General features: G+C 39.4%; 1 protein-coding gene across 6 annotated transcripts in view; it reads left to right on the forward strand.

Moving 5' to 3' along the window:
• The window catches only part of PDZRN4 (PDZ domain containing ring finger 4), a 228,905-nt gene extending 207,738 nt beyond the window's left edge, over nucleotides 1-21,167 (forward strand). For 3 of the 6 annotated variants that reach the window (XM_064422456.1, XM_064422454.1, XM_064422455.1), the window contains exons 6-10: nucleotides 3,786-3,884; nucleotides 6,029-6,091; nucleotides 9,557-9,658; nucleotides 13,072-13,188; nucleotides 19,002-21,165. In XM_064422456.1, coding sequence (XP_064278526.1) covers nucleotides 3,786-3,884; nucleotides 6,029-6,091; nucleotides 9,557-9,658; nucleotides 13,072-13,188; nucleotides 19,002-20,528 — 1,908 coding nt within the window. In that variant the 3' untranslated portion in view covers nucleotides 20,529-21,165. Of the gene's footprint in view, nucleotides 1-3,785; nucleotides 3,885-6,028; nucleotides 6,092-9,556; nucleotides 9,659-13,071; nucleotides 13,189-19,001 lie in introns of all 6 variants that reach the window. The other 3 variants (XM_064422458.1, XM_064422459.1, XM_064422453.1) reach the window with 2 other exon arrangements.
• The last annotated feature ends 2,016 nt before the right edge of the window (nucleotides 21,168-23,183 follow it).

Here is a 23,183-nt window from a genome sequence, read left to right on the forward strand (position 1 = left end):
CTTTGAACTGGGTTAAGCAATTGTTGTAAAGGCAGATGGGGAAGGATGTGGAGTATTTATAGTATTCTTAGAGTGCTTTTGAAATGCTCCACAAAAATTTATTCTTTAATGTGCTGCTACTCTGGTAGTGTTTTCTGCTTATAGATAAGGAAAACAAGTCCCAAAAAGTTGTAAAGTTGTATGAGGTGACTATAGCAAAGCAGTTACAATCAAACAGGGAATAGGGACTTCAAAGCAGAAAACTTCTGGAACTCTACTAAAAAATAATCTGTCTTTTGAGGCAAGATAGGTTTTTTTTTTGTTTGGGGTGTTTTTTGGTTTTTTTTTGTTTTTGTTTTTTTTTTTTTTAAATTACAGTGAATTTGAGACAGTAAGGAAATTTCAATCCCACATAATCTCTTTTCTGTCTTTTCTATGTCTGCAGAAATTGGCTACTTTGTAAATCTGCATCCAAGTCTTTCAAGAAGGGATAGTCCTTACTCTAATTTCCATGTCTGACTTTTAACCAAATAATTTATGGCAAAACACTTTGAGGTATTGCCTTTACTGTGAAAATGCACTGAATTTTTGTTCTGGCCACACAGAGAAAAAAAACAGCAAGTCAAAGATTTAGCCATTTGGCATTGATTTCTGTCACTTGGCAGCAAGTACTCTTCGTGTTGGGAGGTGCTGCCCCCAGAGTGCCCAAAAGAGGGGAAGGCTATCATCTCCTGAGCTCTTCCTGAGCTTCAGTCCCTCTCCTCCTACTATCTGTCTGTCAGCACTGTTCATGAGTGTCCAAATATTATTTCTCATAGATTTTGAAAATGCTGAGTCTTCAAGACTGGCAGTTCAGTCCCTATATGCACACAGACAAAAGCCAAAGAGAAAGTAACTCTGTGTGTGTGTGCATGCACACGTGCATGCATATATTTCAAAAAATATTTCAGAGAAGGAAATTATTTGCAAATTCATTACTGCTGCCAAACCTACTGTTTCTTCTGTTAAAGACCAGTTGTGAGGAGAAAAACTCCACAACACTATAAAGCATCTGTTGCAAAATACTATGTAAAATGTATTTGACTGTGATAGTCCAGGTTCTCTAGTGTTTCACTTGCTGCTCTTCCATTGAAATTGTTTTGTATGTGCTTGTTACACAGACTTAGAGATCAGATTTGTGGGCTTTTGCTCTGAAACATGATTTACTATTTCATGCAAAATGTTTTTAAATTTTCCAAAAATATTTTTCAACTCTGGTTTGTTTGCTTGTGACCAGGATGTATTATGTTGCCTGTAAAAAAAGAGATGCCATGAGGTTAGTAGTGCAGATGTGCCGTGGGCAAAAAGGACTTATCTGGAATGACTTCCAGTGCAAAGCAACAGACCTTACCCACCTTCTCCCTCTGAATGGGATATTACTTGAGTATGTACTTGCATCTACACTAAAAAACAGTAAATGGTTGTTGGGGACTTTAATACTAAGTGCCAGGATCTCAGTTGTAGGTATCTACAGCTTCTCAGCAGCCATAGCCATGTGCAGTCATCAGACTACACTCCATATAGTAATTTAGGAAAGAGATAGTCTAAGACTACCAAGTACTAACCTCAGCTCAGATCTGTTACTGGGCAGAGAAGTGAAAGCTGTGGTAGCTCGAGTACTGTGTGCAGCCAGGGTGATTGCAGCCCAGCCAGAGGACATTAGTCACTGATACTTGTTGTCACCTGGCTCCCTGAGGTGATTTTGGTAAATCTCTTGTATACACAGGATGAAGCCTCTAGGCTCATCCCCATTTTCCTTTGCTCTTTCATTCCCTAAATGGTTACTTTTTTCCTGCTCATCGAGCCAGCAATTCCTTTTGTTTGCAGCCTGAAATGTTGGTACAGTTTTGTAGTGGTATTTTGTGTCAAATCATCCACGAGAATTTTAAGGTCATTCATGTCTGAAGAAATTGTGTTCAGAACAGTCCTTGGGGCCCCTGTCCACCCTCAGCATGGGAATACAAGAGGTTGTGCCAGCAGGACAATGAAAGTTAATGGATTTCAGCTTGTGCACAGCTCCCTGTTTGCCTTGATTTAAGGGTCCCAGTTTCGGTCCTTTATGGTGTATTTAGGTTTCCTTATAGGCCTCCAAGGGACCACAAACTTCTTTATTCCTTAAAAGTATACCTTGTTGCTGTAATTGAAGCCATTTTGTTACTGTAATTTCTCCATAATATTACAGTTCTAGTCAAGTGGTCTTTCCCTCTGGAGGCATCAATTATTATGGGTTTTGAATAGGCCTCCCTCCAGTACACATCCTTTTGCTCCCAATGCCAAAATCAGGTCACTGTAATTCCCTTCCCTAATAAAACATGCCTCTGTGTTTCTTCTTTCAAGCCCAATGTGCAATGTCTACTGATGAATAATGCCACTCTCTACCACCCTGTAGAACTCCTGCCATGTCTAAGAAAAACTAAATACTACAGGTTTCATGAGTTTTTTTCTACATTTTCTTTGTTTTCATAAAGACACTGAATGTCTGAAGTCCAGAGAGAAGCTTCTAGGATTTGTGCAGGTAGTGAACCTGTGTAGATTTGAATTCTTGTGAGGGAGCAGGGGAGCAATCTATAGCAGTGCGCTTTGTGAAAGCTCTTCAGCTGAAATGAAAACGTCACAAGGCTCATTGGCTAACCCGTGTGTGTGAAGTACAGGTTTTTCTGTAAGTTGTGCTTTTTTGGCATCTGGGCCCTACAACTTGCTGGACTCAATAGTGAGTCCTCACTGCTGTGCACCCAGTGCCTGTTTGTGGATTAGTCTGTATGACATCTCTGGGAATGGGGGCGAACAGGCTTTGTATCACAGAGAACTCTGTATCTGAGAACTGAGGCAAAGGTTGGTCTCTCCTTTTATTGCATAGCCACAGAAGCAGAAGTTGTCAGGGTCCAAATGTGACCTGAAGACTTTCTTTACATACAAATACCAACCAAAGTTTCCTACTTGAAACCAAGTTAATACTCTGTGTTATTGGGTTCATCCTGCTTTATTATAACTATTTGTTTCACAGTGTTCAAACCAAGTGCAGCTTTGCATTTTTGTGAATGGCTCCTCTATGAAACCCTAAAGATGCTTAACTCAGATTGGTCTATGTAGTAGTTACCACTCTGCCATCTGCCCAAAAGCTTGCACTTTTCATGAGATACCACTGCTGAGACATCTGGCACTAAAAAGGTGTTTTCTGTATCATCTCACAGTTGAGGAAGATGCTGCTGCTGTTTAGCTCCACAGGAGATTCCTTGAAGCATCTTTCTGATATCTAACATCTTCTGCAATGAAGCACCACTACATGGCCAGGGAAAGAATTATGGCATTAATGGAAGCCTGTACTTCTGCTTTATGGCTGGGATTGCTGTCAGAAGGGAGTGGCACTTGTATGATGGATTGATTGATGGTATCCAGTCTGTCTTACATGCTATAAATCAGGTAGTGTGATGTGACTAGAAGGACTATGTAATCTACTGTAAGTCAGTTTCTATTACCCAAAAGTCAAAGACCTGCAAAATCAATGCACAGCTATATTTCTCAAAGTTTGGCATGTCTTACCCAACAGTTTCTGTATAGCTTGAACCTGCATTGTACTGGGATTTCCTTCTGAATTCATGGAATAATTTCTCTCTTAAAGATCCACCCATAACATTGTGTCTCAAGACTGAGCAGTATGAGTAGGTCATACAGCATGAATATCTCAGCGACTTGGTGCTCCCTTGTGCTGTGCAGTTCTTTCCACCCTTGGCAAGAGCCACCACAAAAGCCTGTATATTTTCTTGTAGGAGGTGGAGCTGTGCCGCATTGGCAGCCAGGAGAAGCTGGGGCTGACTGTCTGCTACAGAACCGATGATGAGGAGGACATGGGAATCTATGTCAGTGAGGTAAGGACGTGACACTGGGGAGGAGCATGGGAGATGTTCATGCAGGGCTACATGTCCCAGGGAATGAACACACAAGTGCTCTTAGACAGGAGTGCAGAAGTGTTGGCCATCAACCAGCTCATGTCACTCTCAATTCATTTAGATTATCAGCTCAAATCATGTTGCCCAAGCAGAGTGATAATTACTAGTGGGCTTCTTTAGTGTAAATGCTTTTAGCTACAACATTGTCGTTAGTAAAGCAGTCTGAGAATGGTCTGAATTTTGAAAGAAATGTGCCCTTATGATGGAGATCAGGCAGAGCTTTTGAGGAGAAAAGTGTCTTCTCTACAACCGTGCTTGCATTCTGCCACAGGCTTAGTAATCCTATCAATGGTCAATCATTATTGCATTATTTTTGTGTTTGTTACAACTGTGGCACACACAGACATACCAGAGGTGGGTAGAGAGAGTAGCTTGTGAGATTAATACGTTAGAAAACCAAAATATAGAATTCTAAATACTGAGGTGGGATGAATCCTCACATTTTCACTGGCTCCACTCAGAAAATGTGACACCCAGCAGAGATTGTTAGCGTTTCACAAGGTCAGTCTAGAAGACTTCCAAGAACACCATCTCCCTTTGAGTCTCCAGTCATTCAAAGAGGGTTTTTTTTCTGGGTAAAACAGAACACTTCTGAGTCCAAGGTCACTGCTGATTGTTCTGCAGGAGCTGTGATCCCAATTGGTCACTTTTTAACATGTTGAACCAAATTTCAACATTAGAGGAAGGTTCTTCACTAAAAGGGTGATTTGTTCCTGGAATAAGGCTGTCCAGGGGTGTGGTCACAGCACCAAGCCTGTCAGTATTAAAGGAGCAACTAGACAAAGCTTTTAGTCATATGGTTTTGTTTTAGGTAGTCTGTGAGGAGCAGGTTGTTGGACTTAATGGGGTCCTTACGGGTCCATTCCAACTTGAGAGATTCTGTGATTCTAAATTCTTAGTGGAGCTCATGGATGGAGAGGATCAGAAAAGACGGAATTCTCCTATGTATCAGTGCATGGGATGAAGGCAAGATTGCACATAAAGAGGCTGGTAGCAATGTTAAATAAGCTGAAAAGCACAGCCTTGGAACAAGAATGAGGAATAAATATAAATTACCTAAAAATATATCTTCCACGAGTTGTATAAGCTGTGCTGTGAAAATCTGTTTGACCTTGTAAGGGCAAAGAAAGTTCAGGCATCTCTTAATAAATTCCAGGATTATATCTGAAATGTTCTGTTTGTCCTACATGATAAAATTTTCTCAGACCTTTGAAGGTGAATGTATTGATACTATCTTTTGTACTTGATTAAGGACTTCAGATTCATTTGGTTTCATATGACAATACACAAGAAGAAAATAATATCTAACACATAGAGGATGTATCCCATAAACTAAATGCTCAACTCAGATTTTTGGTTTGAGAAAAGAACTTATGTCTTGATGAGTCAAAATAAATATTTTAAGATAACCATCAAGTGAAAGGTGATAGATTGAATTGCCCTGCAACAAACAGTAGGTCATTATTCAGGGATGAGCTGTAGTGTCTTTGATAAACTATCATTGGAGCCCTAAATATCTGTTTAGGTTAAATTTAACTGGTTCAGATTAGGCATAATTTACAGAACCTGTGAGTGATCTATACACTATGGATCCTTCGGGTTTTCTTGATGTTTCCTTGTAAACAGATTGATTACTAAGATAATAATTTAATAGTAAATGTTTCCATGGAAGAAAAAGAATCATGCCCAAAAACAGGCCTGTTTGTATAGAGGTGTCAACTACTGCAGAACCTTCTCAGTCTATATTGAACTTCCGCAGAAAAGGTTGTCTCATTAATTTTTAATGCTCTGACAGCTGAAGGCTAATGCCTGACAGTGGCAAAGGAAAATATTAATTTGAAAATCATATGCTTCCAACCCTTTCTGTCTTGAGGTTTTTATCTGAAACAAGCTCATATATGATCATTTAAAGAACTGCTTCGTTTCTGTGACTCTAAAGGAAACTTCAGATTGCCTCTGTACTGTTTAAAAATCGTACTTTTTTAACTCTTGCAATTGTGCAGCTGTTAAAATTTCCCATAAAAGTCTTTTCATGTTCAATTACTGGTTGTTGTCCTGTGCAGGTTGATCCAAACAGCATTGCTGCTAGAGATGGACGGATCCGTGAAGGAGACCGCATTTTGCAAGTATGTGACAAGAGACTCTTCCTTAAACTCTTTTTTCAGACAAACATGCAGTGCCATCTTCTCTGTGGACTGTTAATGAGGGAAGATAGTTCTCTTTGTTACTGTGATCGATGAGAAAATCCATGTCTGTCTGTTTTTTAACACAATAGCTGGGAGCGAGAGTGTATGTACTGAAAAATGAGACTGACAAACTCGTTCTGGCTCATGCACTTACATCCCATGTCTTTTTTTTCCCATATTTATTAGAAAATCTCATTTCCACTATGTTCATCTCAGTGTCAAATTCTAAACAGGATCCTGCAGACATAAATATAAGTGTCAGAGACATGCTTATCATTAACCAATTGCATAAATTTGGGTAAAACTTTTATGGTAAGCATAGACAATAAGAGTTTTCACACAAAAAATGTGTAGTTTAGAGAAGAATGTTCTTGAATGTACTTAAGGAGGGGGTTCATTCGGTTTTTGTTAATATTTCCTTTCCTCCCCCAATAATACATTGCTTTTCTGAATTCTTTTCTAATCCACCACCTTGGCTTTTTTTTCTCCCTTTGTTTCTGTTGATCCACTTACTTAAAGAGCTACTCCACAGATAGGTTTGTGTATTACAGCAGAGGTGGGTGTGGGTGGCTGGCTGCTTCATAGGGCAGTGTTCCTGTACAGTAAAGGAAACCAAGCAATGGGTAGTGCTTTTTTCACCACAGCTCAAAATCATGAAACAGCTACCAAAAATCACTTGACGGGAATTTTTTGCTGTATTGTAGCATTTTAATGCCAGTTCAAAGTTGATTTGACTTGTATTTTTTCCTTTTTCCACTGAAGAAACTCCTGATGATGACAGGTTGTTTTTCTGTAACTTGTTCCATAATTGCCCTTCATTAATTTAAGCAGATGAGCTTTCAGGTTTTCACAAGATGAGTCTGTTCCTTCCTTCCAATCTTTTCATTTCTGCATGAAATATCTTTGCTGAAACCTGTATCTCTTATCCTGGTACAGCTTTAACCAGCTTTGGGAGTTTAGTGAAACAATAGTGTCTATTAGTTGGTTTACCAAAGCGGTCCCAAATTTTCTAGATAAGAAATAACAAATTAGATTTTAATGTCAGGGCTCACCTGGGGCCTGCTGGCTTTTTCTCTATGTGGCTGGGATTGTGAAAACATTCATAGGATGATGCTCTCCACCAGAAAGCACAGATGCCATGGTGTGAGGGCAGTGACATCCTCAGCAGGACTTGGGGTGAAAGGACCATTCCATGGGCTGCGTGTAGGAGAGGAAAAGTTAGGGCACTGGCTTCCATGTCTTTATGTGACATAACTACTGAAGAAATACCAGTATTTTTAACTTGCAAAAATCAGAAAAACACCCATTTTTTATTCAACCAAGTAGAAACAACTTTCTATTTCTACTCTATGTGTGTCAAAATAAGGAAAGAGAGAGTAGATCCATTTTCCACTCCTGTCCTTTTTGCAGAGTTTCTGGGTGGACAGCCAACAGCAGTTCAGGCAAATGTTCTCCAGTTCCTAATGAAATTCAATTCATTTCAATTTTGAGTAAAGACTCCAGGGGTGAGAGAAAACATAGATAATTCTGCCATCCTCTTGTGGACTGGAGCATTACTTTAATGTCAGTGCTGATATATTGCTATGAATTTTATCATTAAAGTTAACACCCGGAGAGTTATGTGGGGTTTACTTTCATATCTGAAAACACATTGACCCTCTCTCCTCTTATTGATGAGATAGCTCAGAGAAATAGAAGGTGACGGTGCCATTATGGGTGGATTACACTGAGGCTGGGAGAGACACAGATCCTTGAGCACAGGGGCTTTTTCTGTGGGTGGCAGGCAGCATTGGTTAAAGCTATGGGGGAATGTTGTTATGTGTATTCCTCACAAAATGACAGCAGGTTTTGTCTTGAGGCTGTAACTGCTCCCTTTTCATTGTCAGAAACCACCAACCTTTACAGTCTAAGCATCTGAAAACTGCCTGAGTACTTTAAATAAAATGTTACAATGTCAAGGGAAAGTTTTAAGAGGGCAGTCCTTGTGGTAGTTGCCTAAACTTCTGCTGTTTTTAGCTGTGAACCAGCAGGCTAAGCACAGTCCGTGGGGCAGGCTGAAGTCTGCTCTTTCCCCATGATAGTGCAGCTGGGATGGGGTGGCCACCTTCAGGTAGCGTGGGGACAGCCCAGCTGCCTCCTTTGGGGTCCATGGTGAGCAGTTACTCAGCTGATAGGAGTTACTGGAGCAGCCACCATGTCTGGGGATATTTTGTACAGCCTGCAGATCTGCTCCTGAGCCTCTCTGTGGCTGCATCTCTGCTTTTCAGCTTAGGGCAGCTCTCTGCTACCTGGTCTCCCACACATCTCAGTTATCCCATGATGTAAGCTTTGAAGAGTCTCAGACATTTCACTCACTGCCAGTTAGGTGTTCAGGGATTTTCTTTAATTTGAATTAAAGCTATGTTTATGAATCAGGGCTTTCAGGCCAAGCATATGTACAAAAATGCAACTTTCTCTTTGATTTTCAACTACAAGTTGAAATGGACTTGAAATGGAAATGAAATTACAACTGTTACTTTGAAATGAAACATTAGAATATTTTTCCACCAAAAATATTCAGGTATTTCTACCATCTGGTTTTGTTTTCACTCTTTTTTAAATAGACCGAATTTTGGAGGTTTTGTTGCCACAATGAGAATAATCCACTTCTTGTGCTGTGAATTGGACAAATCTGAATTCATATGGGGAATAAGATTTCTATTTGATTCCTTCATAAATGGTTTTTGGACAATGAAAATTGTGTTTGTTACTGTGTAGTCATGGATGTCGTTGTTTTAATGGGGTTACAGAATAGGCGAAAGGTAGCAAGAAAAGATGAGTTTCATTGAAGAGCCGCTTTTATTTTGATTATCCCCTTGTAAGGGGGATACATATGTTTTATGTGGTACTGGCTACTAAGCTGTCTGCACAAATATGAAATGATTAAATAGAGCAGCAACAAGCAGTGGCCTGAAAGTATTGCCTGGTGAGAGATAATACTGTAGCTCTCTAATTGGCTCTCTACCAGCATTCAGTGTGACTGATTTCAGCAGTAGCATTACCAGTCTTCTTCCACCAGCACTATTATCTCAGAGTGACACTTCCATTACTCTGAACGGAGAAAGATGAACGTCACCTGTCAGGGGCTGGTTAATTGTGTTGCTAGATGTATGTTACCAGGGCGCAGGTTGGACATTTATGAACATAACTGCTTCCTCTGATGTCCACCATCCTTCAACGATCAATACAGCTCTTACAGTAAGCGCATAATTGAGTGAAGGCACTTACCTCTGAGGGGCTGAAGATGAGCCCGTTGTGCAATTTTCATTGTCCATACATTCAGCACAAATGAGCTGATATCTGCCCTTTATTGTGTGTTGCTTTGTGGAAATAGAAACTAATGTGCCACTTTCATTTGTTTCCTAGATAAATGGCCAAGATGTCCAGAATAGGGAAGAGGCAGTGGCGTTGCTCTCCAGCGAAGAATGCAGGAAAATTGTGTTGCTGGTCGCGAGGCCAGAGATGCAGGTTAGACTAAACAGGTGCACTGAGTCAGAACCTGGGTTATACCATGCATTCCCTGTCACTGTAAGTAATGAACTGCCAAGAAATAGGAATGTCAAAGTTACTGACAAAAGGAGCAAACAGTTAATTGTGGAGCTTTGCTCTTCTTTTATCCAGCAAAGAAAATAATATGATATTACTAGGGCATGTTTTCCCCAAACTAAACAAGTTTTTTTTCCAGCAGAGTGAGCAGGTATATAAATAAAGCTGGCAGTACCAATATGATATTAGTAAAATATGAAGTAGAACTTGAAAACTATGCATTACTCATTAGAGGATTCTGCTTTGTTCGGTGGATAAATTTCCCATACTTAACATTTATCAATTTTATCTTTTATATGAAGTTTATCATTTATATGAACTTACACAAAGCGGTAGCTTGTCATTTCTGAGGGGTTGTTTTATGCTATGTGGTTATAACCAGGCATGTAAACTATTAATGTATGTATAAATTATGGGACTTTCTCTACAGTCTCATTCAGCAAATGGAAATCTAATTGTTTTAACAGCACCCTGGTCACCAGAACATGCCTGCATTTTGGGAGGTGCATTTTCAAAAGCTTTTAGAAACACTTTTATGATTTTAAAATAAAATTATGCCAATACCAAGAATCTTGCTATTCCGAGAATTTTTAATATCATTTCAGGGGACAGATGTTAGGTTATCAGATAAAGAAGAGGTAGAGTGGTAGAAGACTGCTGGTTTTACATCCCTTTATATTCTACTTTTAGGCCTTTGCAAAGCAAAAAGACATAATATTTCCACTTTCTAACTGCCAACAATTCAGAGTTGGTTAAGCTGCCATTTGTCTCTCATGCTATTGTTCTGATATTTTCAGTCTCACTAGCTGCATATTCTGTATAAATTAAATTAAATAAGTGTGATTCAGTACCACTTGGAATCTCTACTTAAATACTATAGTTATAAAAGAGTCACAATGTTAGCATTCATATCCTTTATGCTTTTCAGGAAGCTAAACAATTCTTATAAAAGCAGTGACAAAGTACACCAAAAATAGGTGTGCCTCACTTTATACTGGAAAATTATAGTCCTCAGTTGCTGAAATTTTGAAATAGATTTTTCAATATTACTCCCACTGTTTTTTATTAGAATTCTGTTTTTCTCTAGAGAACAGAAACTCACCCACTTATACAAAATACATGCCCAGAGAAAGCTCAGTCTCTGTCTTTGTTTAGACTGGTCAACATGAAACAAGGAGTCAATATGCTAAGATTAGTATGAGATAAGGAGTTACTTATGAGTACCCATGTAGCTTATACTTATACATAATACTTAGGAGTATTCATGTAGCTTCCCGCATGAATACCCCTTACAAATAATAAGTGTGGTTTGATTTAGGTTTGGGCCTATGGTGCTGGATTTTTTTTGTTCAGTTTATGTGTTTTAAGCATATACTCATATAAAACTGATGAAAAAGCCAGAGTAGGTCAGAGATCAGGCTGTCAACTGATTTCTGCTAGCTGTGTTGCTTTGACTTGGTAAAAAAACAGCAGGATTAAGCAGGCTTTCATTTGTAGATAGAAAATGGTTATGGCAGTATTGCAGCATTGAAGGGTGACTGCTGAGCAGTTTCCATCAGGGAAGAAAACCCCTCTGACCACATATTTGTGCAGTGAATAATGAAGTTTAGAAACAGCAGAAGAGGAGCACACCACTCACATGCATTCTCATGTGTGAATGTGTACAGAGTGTTATGTAATACGTGTGTATGCTAAGGTACGTATTAGTTTTCTTTTAAAAGCTGTAACATGAGTGTTCTTATTAGTTATATACTGGGACTGCCACAATCAAATCAGCAGATTTGCCCAAGTGAGATTCATCTTTCATCCTCCAAATTTGTTAATCTCTGCAATTTTCTCACATGAGTTGAATTAAACTGTGTCCTTTACAGTAGAGGAAGGCTGTACTCATGCTTTCCTTGGGGGAAAAAAGTAAACAAGACAAGTAAACAAAACTACCACATGTTTCACAGAACAGTTTGAAAGTCCCATTGAGAACACATAAAAATTATATGTCCTCAAGCAAAAAAGTCTCCTCCTAATCCCACACTGTAGGTGGCAGGCTTCTTTATAAGAGGACAGAATTTGTTGACATGGGCAAAACTGCATCAGAGTTTGTTAAGGAACAATGATGTTCTGCCGATATTCCATTAGAAGTTCTACACAGCATCAGTCATTCCTTTGAACTACTACTACTACTACTACTACTACTACTGGTTTAATGTACCATTTCTGAGTGACATCTGTGACCAGACATATCTGGCTTTGAGGCAGTGGTAATTTGCTCTAGGATTGGCCTGTGCTACATTTCTCTTGCTGTCCAGGGACATGAGTACTTGGTATTCTTCTAATTGTTTTATGCTGAGGCTTTTCCTTTCAGCATGTTTTTGTCACCATTGTCCTGTGGTTCCTTCATCAATGACAAACCAATCAGTGTTTCCTTCTGCTACAATCCTAATATTATAGCCAAGAGTGCCACCGACCAGTGTTTTTCTTTTTGATTCAGTGTGACATCTGGCAAGGGATTGCAGGTACAAAGGGTCATTATGCTCATGTGCCCACATGAGCATAATGAACAAAATGGAAAGAACAGCGTTTTAGGCCAGGGTGCCTGTTTTATCAGTTTTGAAAGGAAAGCTGTGAAGGGTGTGAAATGGGTTCAAGAAGAGATATGTACTTGACAGAAAACATGGCATCCCCTCCTGTCTTTTTGCAACACTGTGTTCACCAAATGCCAATGTACTATTTTACACTTGGGGAGAAAAAACCAAGCAAACAGATAAACCTTTCTTCCAGACACACTAGGAGAACTGAAAATGCCTCCCTTCAAGTTGCCTCATCTTTCTATCACCCTGTTCTGTTTATTTGTTTACCTGGAAGATCAATGGGAAGATAGTGACAGAAATGCAGCATAAGGTTTCCATCGAGGTGGTGGAAGCAGGGCTGGAATGGAGGTTGTTAGAGAGAAAAGCCCAGTTGCCTCCTGGCCCTATTAGTAACATTGCCATTCTTGCAGTGCGGGGTCTCTCAGTAGTAATGAACATGACAGCTTCAGGATTGTGCGCTGTGCCTTTCATACCTTTTGAAAGGAAATAACGTCTGTGCTGTGCAGTCTCCTTCATTATGAGAGAAAATCAGTCATACTGTTTTACGAAAGGATAAAAGACATGAATCCCATCTTTTTATCCTTTTTCTTTTCTATTTTTTTGAGCTATGAACTTGAACTCCTACTGCCTGGCTTTCTGAAGAGAATCCTTAGAATAAAAAGAACTAGTCAAGCACTGCCATTTGGGTTTACTCTATTTTAGCATGTGTCCTTGCTAACATAAAATAACATACTAATGTATTCTTTGCAGCTGGAGGAAGGGTGGCTGGATGATGAAAGGAATGAATTCTTAGAGGAGTTAAACTTGGAAATGTTGGAAGAACAGCATAATGAAGTGATGCAGTACACAGCCAATGAGGTGGAGCAGGTACGACCACTACTAAACATACAATTTGAAATTTTTCTAGGTATACTTTTTTATTAATAGAGAATGAAACAGTGTGCTGTAAAATGGAGTCAAAGGCTTTGATGGAGCTCTGTCTCCAAATGCTCTGATCTCCAGCACACTGTATGTAAGGAAAAAGAGAAAAATTCATGCTTAGGCCCAGTATATCAAGTTAATAAACAGTTTAATAGGGTGTGATAAGTGCAGATTTCTCCTTTTCTCTGAACTCTCAGAACAATATTGCTTTCCTTCATTAATTCTGAAATGTTTGGGATTTATAATGTTAAACTTCATGTCAGTTTTTGTTAAACTGGTGCTAATAACACCAAGGTCATGGGTTCAACCCCCACATGGGGGATTTAACTGTAGAGCTGGACTTGATTATCCTTTTGGGATACATGCAGTGTATGAGCCAGCCTTGCACCAGAGCTTGCAAAACAAGATGGAAGACATGTTTAAATAAACAACAGGTGTTTTGTTAATGTGAGTGTATTTCTCTTACACCGACAGCGCACAGCTCAGCATTTGTTTTGTTAATGGAGACAAATAAGCTATTGTTAGCATAGTCTCAGCTTGCTACTATCCTGGCTTTTACCTGCCCATATGTTCTGTAGGCTGTGTTACTGTGGCAAACATACCCTACAGTTTCATCAAGTGGTCTTCTCAGATGTACGTTGTTGTGAAAGGTGTAAGTACTCACTCCTGGATCAGATGATCTGCCAGTATGCACACCTGTGTGGAGCCAAAGAAATAAAATTCAACTTCTCCTGGCTTCTGGATTTATGCAGCTGGGAAGAAACTGTTTTTCCACCCACAGAACTTTGTGACTTACAATTTTTTTCTCCATTATGAATTGCTCAGAAAGAGAGCCTGTGGCATTTTTCTTTGAAGTGAGGGAGAAAGACTATGAGAGCCTTCTCTGTTCTGGAAACCAGGGAGCTTCTTTGACTTCAAATGCCTCAATGCCTGGTCCACATTGGGGGGCCTGAATGTGCATTTAGACTGTTTCCTCCTGACCTCCCCTTCAGCCTTGACACTGGGTCAATGAGTAGGTGATAGCTCATAGTAAAGCTCTTCCATGTATATCAATGAAATATTCACTGGGACACTTACAGAATAATGAAGTCAATTCTCTGAAAAATGACAGATCAGATTACAAATATTTGATCTTATAAGCATTTAATTATTTACACCAAGTGGAGTAACTCCTTGGGTGGAAGGGAGCCTTGCAACAGAACTTTTACCAGCCTTCTAGTTGTGACTCTCCAGGCCGTAAGCCAAGCCTCAGTTTCCCAGGTTAAGTGTGCTAACAGCTGTACTGCTGATATATGGCATCTCGATTTTTGTTTTAACCAAAATTTTATCTTGGATACCAAATATTTCCTGTCAGAAAAACCACTTGCTCTTTGCGAAACAATTTCATTTGCATGGTGACATTTTCACACAAACTTCCAGTTCTGGCAGAAATTCTTGAAGAAGTCTATCTATCAACTCCTACTAGGCACTCACATTACAGGTTGGGAACTCTGAAATCACTTTACCATTGTGACCTTCCACTGCAAAGTTCTTGTCAAGTTTTGGCTTTTTCACTGAATTTGGGTTGTGGATAGTGTTAATGAGTAACGTGATGTACTTTCACAGAACCCATTGAAATAGTTTATTCCCTGTTGGAATCTTTTGCCAAGCATATTTTTTTGCCATACTGAGATTTTTATATTACTGTAAAGAACAGTACACTGGAAAAAAATTGTGGTCACTTGTGATCTGTCAGTAGCTGACATTGCATTGCTTGAAGTAATTCTAGGACAGCCAGACATTTCTTTGCCCTTCTGATGAGTAATCGAATCAACCAAATGCAGCTTGGTGTGTAATGGGGCGTCAGTAATTTGTGACAGCTGCTGTCTCTCTAGACTCTATGCAGTGACTCGTCAAGTCAGAAAACTGGTTCTTTACTCCTTGTTAGGCTGGGAAATCTAGCAGTTTCCTGAGGGGGATCACACCATCCATTGGAGCTATGAAACCACTCTCATTGCAGCTGCCAGCGGCCAATCTGAGTATTTTCAAGCTCTCTGGCTGGCCATGGAGACCAGCCTTGATTTTTGTGAACAAAAACTTATGAAACCTCTGGCTTCATAATCATCTGTCATCATGAATCTCGAGAGCAGGAATGAATACGCTCTCTATCAGAATATTCTCCCAAATACAAGTCTGTTTTACAGAATGTCATTTTAACATTTAATGTGAACTGTCACAAAAAAAATTTGGTACAGTTTGTAATAGAAGAGTCAAGTAGATAGTCATGCCTTTTCTGTATATTTTTGACCTACTCTGTAGAATTCCATCAATAATTTTATCTTCTCTATATGGAATATTCCAAAAAGCCTCAAGGAAAGATGTAATTCTCCATTTTTTATAATTCATTGTGTTCCTTTCCCTTTACAACATCATGGTTCATTGTGCAGTAGAGATAATTTTCAGAAGACTATCATACATTTGCTATGCAGAAATTCTGATTGGTATCATGTAATAGAACCTATTAAGAAGAAGAAGAAAGAATTGGATAAAAAGAATTATTCTAGTTCATTCAAAGCTGAAATACAGAGAAAATACCTGGGGGAAAATCCTTTTTTTGAAAGAAGCCTGTTTTAAAAGACCAGTATTGTTGGCAGAAGAGCATTTTCACTTTTAGTCAACTACTGAAATAAATTCCAAATTTTCCTCATGGTTTAAGTACTTCATGGTTAGCCTGCAACTGGAGATTCCTCTCCCTGTGACCAGTCTCGCTCCCACTGTCAGAGACTGACCAGAGACCCCAGCTGTGTTTTAGAGCCTTCAACTGAATCACACTGCATTCAGACTTTAGTAGCAATTTGGGTTTTGTGTCCCAATATACATTCTAAATTGTAAAAAAATAGAATAGGGCCTGAATTCCTGCAAGACTAGCCATTTTATAGGCAGAAATCCTTGCTGGAGCTGAAATGCAGAATCTTTTGAGGTTCATTTATTGCTTGATTGTACACACCGCTGGGTTTACCTTCTCATTATCTGAGTTCTCACTGCAAAGATGAGGCCTAAGGAGCCCTTTGGTATTTCAAACAGAAATAATTGTAGAAGAGATTGACAATGTATGTTTGAAAACAAACACTTTGTCTGAAATAGATAGTAGATAACAAGAGAAAAAGCAGCACATTGAAAATCGAGGATTCTCTCTTGTTTTTCAGAAGAGATGTAATGTGGAATTAGGCTTGTTACCTTTCAAAATAAAACTAAAATTATCTCATGTTGTAAAAGACTGCTCAGTCTGCACATGTTTAGGAGCTCTGGCAAGCATGAAATGTCCAGGACAAAAATGCCAGGGGCTACCTTACTTGAGTCACAATGGATTTTTTAATAAAATATATCTCAAAAACATACAGTACAATAAATATCTGTATTACTTTCCATTTTCTTAATTGACTTAGCTGTAAGTATCCACATGCTGGGGAAAAATTTAATGTGATATGGATGTCTGCTTTAGTTTGAGAAGAATCTGAACGTATAAGCACTTGTTTTTTCCTGAGGGAACCCAAAGTCACTATCTGATATTCAGATGCTTGTACCATAGACACTTATATTTCATCAGATCAATCCCACTTGTCTGATTTCTACTTGACTCAAAAGATGGGCTTTGCTTTGTTTACATCTTTACATCTTGCATGTTAATTCCAGATAATATAACTTAGGTAGATGTCAGAGTGTATATATATTCAGTCAGTATAAATCAAGTTGGAGAAGCAAAGCTTAAATTATTGATAAAAGCGGTGTGGAAAACAAGAGCTACCAATTCTAAAAGTGTTGATTGCATGGGCCTCAATTGTAAAGTCGCTTCCCAACATCTATACAAATAGCCTCATTAAGTGTTTTTTTTTTTTCAGAAGTGCTTAAATATATGCTTTGGGTGGTGTAATACCTTGCAGAAGGCATCAGAGGAAGTATCATGAAGCTCTGTTTCTGTCTAGCTGGGCCAACACATAAAGCACCCTCTCTGGAATTTTAGTCATATGGATAAAAATTGTGTTATTTCACTCACACCCAGAGACAAATAGCAGATCCTGACCATCCTTGTCTGGTCATGTGAACGGAGCCCTGCATTTGGAATTAGCACCCAGATTGCTGACTGCTCTCAGCACTGCCCTCCTGTTGTCTGGTGGAGCTGTTCTCCCTCCTAGTAGTTAAATATTTTCCAGAGCAGTGAGAAATATGGATTGCACATTGCAGTGCAGTGGCTGGGGTGAAGTGTAAGTTGCCCAGGCTGGAGTCACTTCTCTGCTGAAAGGTTTGGGGGCAGAGGAGGTCAAGACAAGCTGCAGCAGCTCCAAAGCAGGTGAGAGAAGGGAATGAAATAGCACATGTAGCAGCACTCATCTGGAGATGAACTAAAAGGATACTAAATTAAACCTAAATCTCCTAAGGCATCTGTTCAGAAATTTTTTACTGGTTTGTCACAGACACTGAATTCTCCTGGTGGTGTGTTTATTTCAATATTTGCTTTATTCCACTCTTACACTGAATTGGGGATGGAGGTTATTTTTGTTTTTCTGACACTAGGCCATTATTTTTTCATAACGGCTGAAGAAATGAAACCAGATGAAGGGCATGTGATCATCAGGTGCACATGAAGAGAGGAGAAGGGATGACATAGGAGACACATTTTCATCCTGTTTTACTGTTTGTCAAAGTAGATAAAAAGGGAATCATGACAGTGGCCTCTTTAAGTTTGTTTCCTTTCACTGGGTGTACGGTACCTTTTTTCTCTACTGATTATTACAGTCATTAGACATAATTATGCAATTATACCTCCTAAAAGAGACGTGGTGTTTGGTTGGTACTGGGTGTAGTTAGGTACTCGGTCATATAAATTGCACCCTGCATGATTCGTTGCTTATCTGGTTTGAAAAATAAAGTATCTGTCTCTTGTGAGAGGTATTATCTTACATTCTATGGAATATCAATAGGTTGAGAATATAAATAGGTGAGGTACAATGAGTAGAGTGCTAATCAGCAGCCAAAAAACTTGACATTATACTCATAGCAAAGCATTCAGTGTTGTTCTACACTTAATATTGAAAGACTGTTTTTATTTTTGAGGAACATAAACTCTAAAAATGGAAATAAATGAGTTTTCAAAAAGAGTTTCCAGGGGTGAAATGGACTGAGATCCTTCTGAGCAGAATCCTAGAATCCGAAATGAACGCCTTTTCAGAAAAAGGCTACTTAGCACAAGAAGTGTAGGAGAAGGCCATGGAGGTTGTAATGAAGCAAACAAAATTTCACCATTTAAAAAAAGAAACAGTAGTCTTTTTGCACCCTGTTAGGTTGTACTAGTCATTGCTTCATTGGCTGCTTGCTCCATTTGTCTGAGGTGATACCAGTACTGAGGCTCTCTCTCAAGTTTGAGAAGATTTCAGCTCCACCAGTTTCTGGCCATAATCCAGAATCAAAAGCAGCTCACCATCTGGTGATCATTATCTTTAAGCATTGCAAAGAGATGGCTTAGCTAGAGAGGGAAGTATTTCTTTCCGGACTTTAGAAGCTATGTCACTAGTACTGTAATTCACTTACTTTGCTTACTATGGAAACCACAGCATGGCTCTCAGAAATGTTTAAAGGTATGAGCAATAGGACTGCTGTTTAGTGATCTGTATTAATTGAGCTTAAATCAGATCCCAGCTGTTTAAGCAAAACAAAACTGGAAAATAATTCTCCTATATAATGATCTGCATTTGATAATCCTTTTGGTTTACTCATATTTTTAGCCAAAGAAACACGAAGAGGAAGATGGCACTACTGACACTGCAACCTCATCATCCAACAATCATGAGAAGGACAGTGGTGTGGGACCTACAGATGAAAGTCTTCGAAATGATGAGAGCTCAGAGCAAGAAAATGCAGCTGAGGAGCAGAACGGTGCTACCCTGCAGAGCAAGAGGGATCTGGGCAACAGCCAGGACACATTAGGCAGTGTTGAGCTCCGGTGCAATGAAAGCTTTGTGTCTGGGGAATACATTGAATCTGATTTCATAGGAAACCCAGAGGAGGAATGTGAAAGGTTTCGACAGCTGTTGGAACTGAAGTGCAAGATTCGAAACCATGGGGAGTATGATCTTTATTACTCAAGCAGCATGATAGAATGCAACAGAAGAGAGCAAGATGGAGTGGAGCATGAGCTGCAGCTACTCAATGAGGAGCTCAGGAACATTGAACTCGAATGTCAGAATATTATGCAAGCTCACCGGCTCCAAAAGGTGAGAGATCAATATGGAGACATTTGGGCTTTACATGAGGAAAGTTTCAGGAATTATAACACCAGCACAGACGTACAAAGAGGCAAACTGGATGACATCATGGAGCACCCTGAAAAGTCTGACAAGGATAGCTCCAGTGCCTACAACACTGCTGAAAGCTGTAGGAGCACTCCGCTGACTGTGGAGCGATCCCCTGATAACTCTCTCCAGAGAGTGATCAGCATAACCAACAGGAAAAACCTGAGGACCACAATTGTTGCTAATCAGTCATCCTCAGGACAAAGCAACAGGGAGACAACCTCAGCCAAAACCAAGCCCACTGAGCAAAACAGTGCTGCTGAGAATGCAGTGCTGGCATCAGAAAGCAGCAAATTCACAGACCAGGAAAGGCAAGGCAGCGAGCACATTCCCTATTTGTCTCCATATCACAGTTCTTCTTACAGGTACGGGAACATCCCTGCTCATGCAAAGCATTATCAAAGCTATATGCAACTGATCCAGCAGAAGTCTGCTGTGGAATATGCCCAGAGCCAGCTCAGCCTGGTGAGCATGTGCAAAGACTCGCAGAAGTGTGCGGAGCCCAAGATGGAATGGAAAGTGAAAATAAGGAGTGATGGGACGAGGTACATCACAAAGAGACCAGTTCGAGACAGAATCCTGAAGGAACGTGCCTTAAAAATTAAAGAGGAACGCAGTGGGATGACGACAGATGATGATACGATGAGTGAGATGAAGATGGGTCGCTACTGGAGCAAAGAGGAGCGGAAGCAGCATTTGGTGCGTGCTAAGGAGCAGAGGAGGCGGCGGGAGTTCATGATGAGGAGCAGGCTGGAGTGTCTTAAGGAAAGTCCACAGAGTGGCAGCGAGGGCAAAAAAGAAATCAACATTATTGAACTGAGTCACAAAAAGATGATGAAAAAGAGAAACAAGAAAATCTTGGACAACTGGATGACAATACAAGAACTGATGACACATGGTGCTAAATCCCCAGACGGCACAAGAGTGCACAATGCCTTTTTATCAGTTACTACTGTATGAACACAACTTCTATCAGAGAGTATACTACCAGTTTAGGTAGAGTACAATTGCCTCGTTCAATGTGGCATTTTTATATATTTTGTGACTGTTTATAGTTTGATCTTTTTGTAAGCAAAATGACCTGGTATTTTTCATTTGTTTTTCATATAACAATACCTTCTTTATCTGGCAGTCTTTCTTTATCCTGCAATATATTCATATTATTCATTTGTAAAAAAAATAGAAAAGTAAAGCAAAAAATTTCTTAACCTAAAACATATCCTGTAACTTAAGATCTGGATTTATTTCTCTAATTTTGCTTTTTCTACTTTAGTAACAATACAATACCAAACCAAAATGCTTTATACTGTATCCTTGGCTTAACAAGTTTTAAAGTTTTACATCTTAGATTGAATCTGTTCCTAAAACATATGCCATATTCCATCATATAGATAAAAACGACATTTTTCCACCTGCATATTTTACAGCACATTTAATCTGTAAATTGTAATTGTATTTGTCCAAGTAAAGTGTAGGTGAGCAATTCTCCTGTGTTATGTAGTGGCATTGGTCTTGTAGCTGCGCAGTATGTGATAATTGTGAAGATGAAAGAGAAATAAATTATTGCTTATCTTTAAGAAAAAAAAAGCCAAGTATTGTTTTATTTAGCTTGAGAATTTTCCTTTAAGTATAAGCCATTTGGCTGTGCATGTTATTTACAGCATATAGAGATTTCAAGAAAAAAGGATAAAATTCCATAGGATATTTCTTACAAATTAGCTTTTAATTTTGCAGAACACATAGTGGGTCTTTCTGGCTTTTCCTTACCTACTATTATTAGTTAATTAAAATTATTCATTGATGTATTGCTTTGTTGTAAGATGTTAGGTAACTGCCATGACTCCTCTCCCTGGCTGAGCTTGCTATTTGTTCTACACATACAAAACATGAACACAGCATATGTTTAACTTTGAGCCAAATCTCATGCAAGAAAAACTAGCAGTGACATTTTCACGGAACGTGAGTTAAGGAAAAACAAGAATGAAAAGCAACTAATTGAGTTAAGGGAGTAAAATTATTGTTGAGGGGCACCCAAGTTATTTAAAAGAGCCTCAGTGGGAGCTGGCTGGAACTCAGGACGAAAGGAAACTTGCTGTCTGGGTGCTTGATGGGACTCCCTAACTCTCCATGCAGCAGAGGCCCCTCTGCTGCCCCTGGGTAAATCTGAGCTGCTGCTGCTGGCAGCCCAGTGAGTTAGAGCAAGCTGAAATGACTAGTCTTGGGCAGTCTGTTGAAGAAATGGCGTAACAGCCCCATTTTCATTGTCCCTGTGCATGACTCACAGAAGTTCCTATCTGATTTGTAGTGCTTTCCATAGCAGGATTAGGTTCTGAAGTCACCTGGCATCAGGCTCTAAAATATATGCTTAAAGCTGCAGGAAGGCACATAATACTATTTCCAAACTACCAAATTCTGGGAATCATTCATTTGTTTTTTAAACACTTTTGGCATTAGTTGACATTGGCAGTGCTCTTTGCATCTCCAGGTATATAAATACCATAAGAGCACTGCTCTCCAAGTGCTTAGGAAAATTATGCCACTTACAGTTCACAGTTTTATAATCAGAAAATTCTCACTTCAACACTCAGGGAGACATCACATTAAATCCTCAGCAAACTGTTCAGACTCAATGACAAACACCTCCATTGTTTTCTTTTAAATTAAAAAAAGTGTAATCCCTGACCAGGAAGGATCACAGGGTCATATAGTATTGCTTTCAAGAGGCTGATACCAGATTTTCTCTTCAGGCCAGCCTAGGAATTGTCTTTGACCAAACTAAGTCATCTAGGAAGGTACACCTTCTTCTGGAGACATCACAGTCCAGAGGTTTGGCTGTTTCCCTTATCACATTACAGTAATCACACTTAAACACAGGTCTCTTTCCAAATCTGAGTTCACCTCAAGACAATGGCTACCCTTATGTCTTTCCCTTAGACACAGTACTTACTGATTTTCTCCCATTATTAAATCATGACTCAGAGCTCCCATCAAGCTAGTGTGACACTCATATTCAGAGAATGACATGAATCTTCAGCAAATATAATATCATTATTTCATCACTGAGAAATATAAGTAGGAAAATCCATGTCTAATTAGAGAAAAGTCCGAACTGGAGGGTGGTGGGGTGGGGAATCCAAGTGGAGGGGAAGAGAGGAGCTAAGCAATAGATAATAATTAGAGAAACAAATAAAGAATAAACAATATTTATAGTGTACTAATAGGCTGTAAGTGGAACTATTTCCAAATCTAGGGAGATCTGTCAAAATCTAGCAAGACAAAAGAGAAAACCAAGAGGTGAAACAGAGATACTGTTGGTAGCACATGTGATGTGATTTCTAACTAAGCACATACCTGCCAGAGCCCAGATACCTTCTCCTTTTTTCTTCATGAAATACCATGTCCCTACCTAATCCTTAATCTGAGCAGTTTCCAGCAGCCCACAGTTTTCTCTCCTTTTTTCTAAACTACAGTTATTAAGTGTCATTTTCCTTTTTCTCTGGGCAGCTTTGGGGAGAAGCATTCATTTCTGCCTGAGAAATGCCTTGATCATTGCTGCTAGCATGAAAATAACCACGCAGCCCCAGAGCAGGGCTGCGAGGCCACCCAGGGTGGTGG

This window comes from Passer domesticus, chromosome 5 (assembly GCF_036417665.1).
Source record: "Passer domesticus isolate bPasDom1 chromosome 5, bPasDom1.hap1, whole genome shotgun sequence".
NCBI classification, from domain to species: domain Eukaryota; kingdom Metazoa; phylum Chordata; class Aves; order Passeriformes; family Passeridae; genus Passer; species Passer domesticus.